General features: G+C 41.9%; 1 protein-coding gene across 2 annotated transcripts in view; it reads left to right on the top strand.

Annotated features, from left to right (window-relative positions):
- Window positions 1-8,192, top strand: part of LOC311109050 (guanine nucleotide-binding protein G(olf) subunit alpha-like) — a 64,590-nt gene extending 56,398 nt beyond the window's left edge. Inside the window, exons 6-12 of one of the 2 annotated variants that reach the window (XM_084151835.1) lie at window positions 2,333-2,387; window positions 3,062-3,135; window positions 3,772-3,830; window positions 4,809-4,929; window positions 5,376-5,506; window positions 6,105-6,172; window positions 7,534-8,192. In XM_084151835.1, coding sequence (XP_084007961.1) covers window positions 2,333-2,387; window positions 3,062-3,135; window positions 3,772-3,830; window positions 4,809-4,929; window positions 5,376-5,506; window positions 6,105-6,172; window positions 7,534-7,680 — 655 coding nt within the window. In that variant the 3' untranslated portion in view covers window positions 7,681-8,192. The remainder of the gene's footprint in view (window positions 1-2,332; window positions 2,388-3,061; window positions 3,136-3,771; window positions 3,831-4,808; window positions 4,930-5,375; window positions 5,507-6,104; window positions 6,173-7,533) is intronic. The other variant, XM_084151836.1, reaches the window with a different exon arrangement.
- The last annotated feature ends 1,750 nt before the right edge of the window (window positions 8,193-9,942 follow it).

A 9,942-nucleotide genomic window follows, 5' to 3' on the forward strand; every position in this document is an offset into this window, starting at 1 on the left:
ATATACATTCTGATATAACTACCTGATTATTTATTTACCATATAATGAAGCGTTACCAGAGGATATAGTGTATCCAACTACCAGATTATATATAGTACAGCGCCTGGTTAAATAGACTTTATAATGGACCTGGTTACATAGACTTTATAATGGACCTGGTTACATAGACTTTATAATGGGCCTGGTTACATAGACTTTATAATGGACCTGGTTACATAGACTTTATAATGGACCTGGTTACATAGACTTTATAATGGACCTGGTTACATAGACTTTATAATGGACCTGGTTACATAGACTTTATAATGGACCTGGTTACATAGACTTTATAATGGACCTGGTTACATAGACTTTATAATGGACCTGGTTACATAGACTTTATAATGGACCTGGTTACATAGACTTTATAATGGATCTGGTTACATAGACTTTATAATGGGCCTGGTTACATAGACTTTATAATGGACCTGGTTACATAGACTTTATAATGGACCTGGTTACATAGACTTTATAATGGACCTGGTTACATAGACTTTATAATGGACCTGGTTACATAGACTTTATAATGGACCTGGTTAAATATACATTATAATGTGTCTGTTTGTCAGTTGGACTTCTTTAATGCCCAAAGTGTGATCATTGTCATCACACACAGGCCTATATATCCATCAGTTCCTATAAGTGAATTCTTAGGTTAAAACACAACCTCAAATAAACCTGTACAGAACTGCCTTTTGTGGTGGTTGCTTCCTCAATGTAGAATAGAACACAACAGAATAGAACACAACAGAATAGAACACAACAGAATAGAACACAACAGAATAGAACACAACAGAATAGAACACAACATAATAAAATAGAATTGGGATGTTTAGGGTGGTATCTGCTTGTTTAGACCAGTGACAGTGCTTTTGATATCACTGTGCTGTTCAGCGGTTACAAACTGCTGTGTGTGTGTATGTGTCTGTGTGTGTGTGTGTGTGTGTGTGTGTGTGTGTGTGTGTGCATGCAGTTTGGGACCGCAGGCACACTCACAAACACACACACACACCCAGGGAACATACAGCTTGTGCACAATAGAGCAAGAGGGTCTCATCTAGCTCTCTATGGCAGGAACTAATTGCTGTCTTACGTAATGGGACAGGAAGAGTGGGACATAAGTAGGCGGGGGGACGCCCTCTGCTGGGGAGGGATTGTACAGCCCGGGGATGAGCTCTGCAATAGTGTTAGTCAGTCAGCATAGCGATATAGCGCATAGCGATATAGCTTATAGGGATATAGCTATGTAGTGAAGTGACATGTTCAGAATGCAGAAGATAGAAATGCAGTGAATAGAGCGGACCCCATTCTATGTCTTACATATACAGGAAACTGCCAAAATAAAGGAAACACCAACATAAAGTGTCTTAATAGGGCGTTGGGCCACCACGAGCCAGAACAGCTTCAATGCACCTTGGCGTAGATTCTACAAGTGTCTGGAACTCGAGAAATTCCATAATTTTGTGTTTTGCTGATGGTGGTGGAAAACGCTGTCTCAGGCGCCGCTCCAGAATCTCCCAGAAGTGTTCAATTGGGTTGAGATCTGGTGACTGAGACACACCCCCTTTAAACCCCCATGATCCTTTGAGACCCCTCTTTCAAAGTCACTGAGATCTCTTCCAGCCATGGTAGTCAAAATAATGGGCAACTGGGCATTTTTATACATGACCCTAAGCATGATGGGATGTTAATTGCTTAATTAACTCAGGAATCACACCTGTGTGGAAGCACCTGCTTTCAATATACGTTGTATCCCTCATTTACTCAAGTGTTTCCTTTATTTTGGCAGTTACATATATCTGTTCTATGTAATGAGATGAGTTATTCTGGATATGATTGTTTCGTGCTTGGCTAGAAATCTGACCCACTGTCTGTTTGATAGAAAGACATTGTGTTGTAGTGTGTATTTCTCTAGAGTTCTCACTGTCCCTCTCTCTTGTCCTGTCTCTAACCACTGAATGTCTCAGAGCCCCAGCTCCAAAACTAGCTGCCTATCCAGCCATATGCTGCATCTATCCAGGAACACACTGGGGTGTGTGTGTGTGTGTGTGCGTGCGCGTGTGTGTGTGTGTGCGTGCGCGTGCACACTTACATGGATGTGGTATGGGAGTGGTTTAAAGACACCATGGCAACAGACACAAGAAATGATTACTTTATTTATTCTTAGTGCTTTTCCTTAGTTAGAGTGTGTAGAGTCAGATCTTCATCTATTTCTACTGTAATGTCAGTGATATGTACTGTTCCTTAGTTAAAATGTGTCGTATAATGATGTCTTCTGTTTTCTGTTTTGCAGCTTCTTGAACAAAATTGAGTCGGTGAGGTCGAATGACTACACACCAACAGATCAGGTTAGAAGGCTTCTCGACGTTCTAGAGCATAGCTCTAATGTAGTGATAAATGACATGTCAAATGTTACAACCATAGCTGTTGTTTTACTGTATTATCTGAAGCACTGTGTATGAAAATCTCTCTCTCTCTGTCTCTGTCTCTCTGTCTCTCTGTCTCTCTGTCTCTCTGTCTCTCTGTCTCTCTGTCTCTGTCTCTGTCTCTGTCTCTCTCTCTCTCTGTGTCTCTCTCTCTCTCTCTCTCTCTCTCTCTCTCTCACTCTCTCTCTCTCGCTCTATTAAATTAAATTCAAAGGGCTTTATTGACATGGGAAACATATGTTAACATTGCCAAAGCAAATGGAATAGATGATAAACAAAAGGGAGATAAACAAGGGAAACAATAGTACATTTAATTTCAAATGTTATATTATTGTACAGTGTTGTAACAATGTGATAGTGGTTGACGTATGAAAGGGAAATACATAAACATAAATATGGGTTGTATTTATAATGTTGTTTGTGCTCTACTGGTTACCCTTTTCTTGTGGCAACATGATTGCACACTGCGGTATTTCACCTAACAGTTATAGGAGTTTATCAATGTTTGATTTGTTTTCAAATTCTCTCTTCCTCTCTCTCCCCCTCTCTTTTTGCGGATCTCTTCATCTCTGTACTCCTCTTGTTTTGACCCCCAGGACTTGCTTCGCTGCAGAGTTTTGACTTCAGGGATTTTTGAAACAAGATTTCAAGTCGACAAAGTGAACTTTCAGTACGTGACCCCTTTTCTTCATTCTGATGTAATGGTACACAGCGTAGTCTGTTGTGTTAGCTGGATGAAACATGTACTTTATGTGCATGGCCATGGTGGTTTCATATTATCATGGAAATGTCTCCACCTTGTGGTCGTATAGGGTCTTTTTTTTTGTTTAATTCTAACTGGGTGTCATGCAAAGCACAAAGCCTTGCTTCTGTTTGTGTTAGGTTTTTGTTTGTTATATGGACATAATTTGTTAAAATACAAATCTAGCTAAGTGAAAATCTAATGGGATTAGTATCATACTATTTACAGTCAACCACCAACATTTCTTAGGAAGAGTTGTTGCTTTTGTGTTTTCCTTTTTGGAAATGATAATTTTGGTTGTCTAACATATGCACACTAAATGGAAAGAAGCATCTGCCCTGAAACACCATGACACGGCAACTCAACATACTGCCAAGTGGTTTAGTGTTGTGGTTAAGTTTATCCACAGGAGGGCTCTGTTTCCAGCACCATCACTCCATGTAGAAAACTAGTCCAATCGACTGTGTCTCAAGGTTTGAGATCAAGACATGGTTGAGTTAAATGGCCTTCTCCACAAATTGGACCATACAAAAGTCAGCTAATAGGTTTGTCCCTCTCTCCCAGTATGTTTGATGTAGGTGGCCAGAGAGACGAGAGGAGAAAATGGATCCAGTGCTTTAACGGTGAGTTAGGAGTTTACATTTTTTAATTTTTTTATTGTCATTTAGCAGGCGCTCTTATCCAGAGCGACTTACAGTTAGTGAGTGCATACATAATTTTTTTATATTTCATACTGGCCCCCCGTGGGAATCGAACCCACAACCCTGGCGTTGCAAACGCCATGCTCTACCAACTGAGCTACATCCCTGCCAGGTATTCCCTCCCCTACTCTGGACGACGCTGGGCCAATTGTGCGCCGCCCCATGGGTCTCCCAGTCGCGGCCAGCTACGACAGAGCCTGGATTCGAACCAGGATCTCTAGTGGCACAGACCACTGCGCCACTCGGATTCTGTGTACAGTTCTGCTACCCACAATGCTGTTCTGCTGCCCGCAATACTGTTCTGCTGCCCACAATGTTGTTCTGCTGCCCACAGTGTTGTTCTGCTGCCCACAATGCTGTTCTGCTGCCCACAGTGTTGTTCTGCTGCCCACAGTGTTGTTCTGATGCCCACAGGGTTGTTATGCTGCCCACAATGCTGTTCCGCTGCCCACAGGGTTGTTCCACTGCCCACAGTGTTGTGTATGGTTCCGCTGCCCACAGTGTTGTTCTGCTGCCCACAGGGTTGTTCTGCTACCCACAGGGTTGTTCTGCTGCCAACAGTGTTGTTCTGCGAGTGTAACTATGGTGGTTCTGTGAATGACGCTCGCTTAACAAGTAACCTTTTCTGAAACCGGAAGACTCGCGTTAGCTCCCGTGATGATGCCTAGGCTTTAGCTTAACAGGCTAGCACAGTCTTGAGGTGGGACAGACGACTGTGTTGCGGTAGCTCCGCATTGTATACCATATCTGGATCCACTTCCACATTTTATACGGAAGGACACATTAGCATTACATGTTATATGACGTGGTTTGCGAGACACCGCGTCTGGTCCTCATAATACACAGAGTACTCCATTAGTACTGAAACAACCCATTTCACTGTGCTCCTATTTCTCTCAGACGTGACGGCCATCATCTTTGTGGCGGCAACCAGCAGTTATAACATGGTCATAAGGGAAGACAACAGCACCAACAGACTCAGAGAATCACTGGATCTCTTCAAGAGCATCTGGAATAACAGGTTGGTCCACAGTCACCTCGACTGTCTCTCTCGGCCCTCTCCCAACTCAGTTTTGCGCTACTGAACATTTCTCACCAGATTTAGTAATATATTCCATTGGCATTCCATTGTGTTGTGATTTCAATATATTTTCAATATACTTGCAATACATTTGTAAACTGAAAATGCATTTCAAACCAGCTTTGTTTGTGTTTTCTGCAGCACATTGCAACCCTATATAAATGTGCTTCCCATTTAGGTTTAATCGGTCAAGGTGGTGATATCAGTGTTAATCGGTCAAGGTGGTGATATCAGTGTTAATCGGTCAAACAGAAGCAGAAACATGAGAGTTGGACGGAGAGGTTTTATTTTTAAACCAGCCCATTCACATTTCCACTAACTCTGACGCAGTGTGATTTTTTAAATGCCTGTCTAGTCACGCCATTCTTTTCAATCTTACTTTTCAGGTTTCTACGGACCATTTCAGTCATCCTGTTCTTGAACAAGCAGGACATGCTGGCTGACAAGATCTTAGCAGGGAAATCCAAACTTGAAGACTACTTCCCCGAGTATGTTCGCTATGCAGTACCAGCTGAAGGTGGGGACTGAGATGGATGGAACACACCCCATTGTTTAAATCATTATTGATTTCACTCATATTCAATATTTATAAGCTTTTATAATCCTTTATTAATTAAAGGTTATTATAAAATGATCATAATAATTATTCAGATTTACTAACCTAAGTTTCACACACTCCTAAGATTCACACACAACGAAGCGTCATTGTTTTTTCTTCCCAGTGAAGGATCTCCAAACCGATCCTCAAGATGTATACAAAGGTTAACCCATTTTGGCAACTCACACTTTTGAAAATGCGAATCAAATGGAATAATTTGTGCTTGCCCTGCAATCAACCTTATTTAGACCTCATAGGACACTATTACTTCTCCATCTTCCAGGGACTCTACTGCAGTATGTAAACAACAGCATAAACTTACCTTTCATCACATCGTCAAATGAGAATGGTTTGGAGCACGCTAGTTAGAGATGCTGCATAAACATTTGATTGCAGGTACTGCCATCAGGCACTGCACTGATTACATCCAGTCCTAATGATATCCTTGTTCTGATTAAATGAAATACTGTAGTCTTAAAAACCCTGGACTTGTTCCGTTTTGTCTCTTTCTGATCAGCCGTTCCAGACCCTGGAGAGGATCCTAAAGTGACCCGGGCCAAGTTTTTCATCCGAGATGAGTTCCTTGTGCGTACCGTTTTCATTCTATGTACTGACTGTAGATCCCTTGTTTCCTAGTGTTGTAGACCCTTGTTTCCTAGTATAGACCCTTGTTTCCTAGTGTTGTAGACCCTTGTTTCCTAGTATAGACCCTTGTTTCCTAATGTTGTAGATCCCTTGTTTCCTAGTGTTGTAGACCCTTGTTTCCTAGTATAGACCCTTGTTTCCTAATGTTGTAGATCCCTTGTTTCCTAGTGTTGTAGACCCTTGTTTCCTAGTATAGACCCTTGTTTCCTAATGTTGTAGATCTCTTGTTTCCTAGTGTTGTAGACCCTTGTTTCCTAGTATAGACCCTTGTTTCCTAGTGTTGTAGACCCTTGTTTCCTAGTATAGACCCTTGTTTCCTAATGTTGTAGATCCCTTGTTTCCTAGTGTTGTAGACCCTTGTTTCCTAGTATAGACCCTTGTTTCCTAATGTTGTAGATCCCTTGTTTCCTAGTGTTGTAGACCCTTGTTTCCTAGTATAGACCCTTGTTTCCTAATGTTGTAGATCTCTTGTTTCCTAGTGTTGTAGACCCTTGTTTCCTACATTTTACATTTTAGTCATTTAGCAGAAGCTCTTGTCCAGAGCGACTTACAGTTAGTGCATACATTATTTTTTTCATACCCCCTGTGGGAATCGAACCCACAACCCTGGCGTTGCAAACGCCATGCTCTATCAACTGAGCTACATCCCTGCCGGCCATTCCCTCCCCTACCCTGGACGATGCTGGGCCAATTGTGCGCCGCCCCATGGGTCTAGTGTTGTAGACCCTTGTTTCCTAGTATAGACCCTTGTTTCCTAGTGTTGTAGACCCTTGTTTCCTAGTGTTGCAGACCCTTGTTTCCTAGTGTTGTAGACCCTTGTTTCCTAGTGTTGCAGACCCTTGTTTCCTAGTGTTGTAGACCCTTGTTTCCTAGTGTTGTAGACCCTTGTTTCCTAGTGTTGTAGACCCTTGTTTGCCAGTGTTGTAGACCCTTGTTTGCTAGTGTTGTAGACCCTTGTTTGCCAGTGTTGTAGACCGTTGTTTGCCAGTGTTGTAGACCGTTGTTTGCCAGTGTTGTAGACCCTTGTTTGCCAGTGTTGTAGACCCTTGTTTGCCAGTGTTGTAGACCCTTGTTTGCCAGTGTTGTAGACCCTTGTTTGCTAGTGTTGTAGACCCTTGTTTGCTAGTGTTGTAGACCCTTGTTTCCTAGTGTTGCAGACCCTTGTTTCCTAGTGTTGTAGACCCTTGTTTCCTAGTGTTAACTTAGAGGCAAGCATTTGAGGGTTGGGTTCATTTCCATTTCAATTCAGTCAATTCAGGAAGTAAAGTGAAATATGGATGTGTCTCTCCACCACCCCACAGAGGATCAGCACGGCGAGCGGCGAGGGCAAACACTACTGCTACCCCCACTTCACCTGCGCCGTGGACACGGAGAACATCCGCCGCGTCTTCAACGACTGCCGAGACATCATCCAGAGGATGCACCTGCGCCAATACGAACTCTTGTGATTGGTCGCAGCCCACCACCCAGTCAGCACTCTGCTAATCCTGGCGCTGTTTGATTCCACTCCCAAAACACAAGGCCCTGTTACCACGGGGACCAGGAGAACTACTGAAGCATCACAATGCTGTCATTTTATTTTCTCCTTCCTTTGTTATTTTATTTATGGCCCATCTTGACTTTTATTTTGTAGGTATAAGCAGGGATGGGACGTTGTGTGATGTGCCTCATCTTTTATTTCCAATACCTTTATTCTGCTCATTCCACTAAAGCCTTTTTGTAGTTTTTGTTTTGAACTAGTCTTGTTCTTCTTCTGTCATTTCTGTTGTTTGATCTGGACCAGCTGAAGTTGTTAGAGGGTGTGGATGTGTGAGAGAGTTGAGGTATCTGATGGACTCCTGTGTGTGTTGGTTCCAGAGTTGGCAACAACCTCCCAACACTCCTTTGGGTGGATGATTGCTTCTCTATCTCTATGAAGGGGTGGGTGGGGCGGGCAGCAGATGTATCAGGTAACTTAATGCTGTCAAGGAAGTATACACATGATGTAGCACCGTGATATTTATTACTCTGTCACTTTTTGTTTATTTTGTATCGTTTTATTGCAGGATGATGGAGAGCGAGACTTTCAGGCTGTAGATTTAGCATAGAGGGGGTGGGGCTTGTGGGAGACCAGGAGGATTCTGGGAGTATGAGTCCTATGCAGCTCTGGCCGTAGGGGCAGCAGCAGCTTTCTGCCACGTGTCTAGATGGAAAGAGAAATACCACACTCACTTTGATTTGCCCACAGACGGTCCTTTTTTACTTAGATCCTCTTGGGCAATAGTTCAAATTTTTGTTTTTTGTTTGTTTGTTTATTATCTTGTACACTGTGCAAGGTTGATTATCTTGTACAGACTGCAAAATGTAATGTTATTTTGTACAACTTTATTGAGAAAAAAAACTACTTGTAGAAGATCTTTGTGCCTTGATAATGGCTGTACCTGTAAATTGAGCTCTGATGTATGTTTTTGACTGCGCTGTACAGCTTGATGTCAAACTCTATCTGACAGTAGAGACTGCAGGTAGGGCGTTTCTCTCTCTGTAGAGGTAAATTTTTCTGGTTTATAAAAAAGGAAAATGTTCTTTAGTAGAAAAAGGAGGAAAAATTTGCGAGGGGTTAAAAAAACACACGAAAATCCTGTATACATTATGCAAATGAACCACTTACCTACCGCAGTGACCCCCAGGTCGCAGCCAGAGACATGCCTTCATCCTCCATTCCTTTCAACATTTCTATTTTATTTCTGATTCTCAGCTTTAATACATTACAAGATCCATTGACGTGTACAAATCGCAACCTGGCGTTGTTTTACTACAGTAGGAAGCAACTTTTTAGATATAAAGTGTGTATGAGATGTATACATACACGTGCCAGTAAATGTGTGTGTGTGTGTGTGTGTGTGTGCTTCAAAGCATGCATGTACTGTAAAACATATATACACACATGCACTCATGCATTGTACATATACATTTTATATTAATATATATGTACATATACATTTATAAAGATATACATATTCTATAAATCTATATGTACAATTATATATAGTAATGTGTGTGCCTATGTGTATACATATTCATGTCTAGAACGTATGTATGCATGCATAGCATAGGCATCAACTTCTATAGAATGAGACGATATGAGAAAGTAGTGACACCTTGGTCATGGAGAGCCCTTCACAATGGGGCAGGTGTGAGCCCAGTTAGATAGGCCGTTCTTTACGCTGAACAGCAGTCTATTTTGAGAGCGAGGAGGCAGGAGTGATACAACGTTTGTGTCAGGCCTTTTAAGGAATACGGAAAAATATTTTTATTTTAATAAAGAGGCACATCAGAAGACCTTTTTTTTGTTGTTGGTTTGTCTAAACTGAATGTGCGGGAAAATATAACAGATTATGTACACTTTGTATATGCATAAATTACAGTTACAAGAAACCCAGTTCTACCGTCTTCCCTCGACTGTTTTCGTCCAGGTCACATTTAAAAAGGTCAAAGATGGCCTTGTCATAGCTTATTAACCATTAGATCAAAGATAAGTAAAAAAACAAAAAAAACATTCAAGTTGCCAATAATTTAAAAGGGGAAGAAAGCTAATTGATGAGTAAAAGCTGTACAGCGTGACCCAGGCCCTGTAAAAGGTGCTGTTGGGTTGGATGTCAGGAGTGTCTGCACTACACAGGAGTCTTTTGGTCTCAGGGATGAACATGGGGCCTGAGGGGGTCAAATGTGAC

Source organism: Coregonus lavaretus, assembly GCF_964263955.1.
Source record: "Coregonus lavaretus genome assembly, chromosome: 34".
NCBI classification, from domain to species: domain Eukaryota; kingdom Metazoa; phylum Chordata; class Actinopteri; order Salmoniformes; family Salmonidae; genus Coregonus; species Coregonus lavaretus.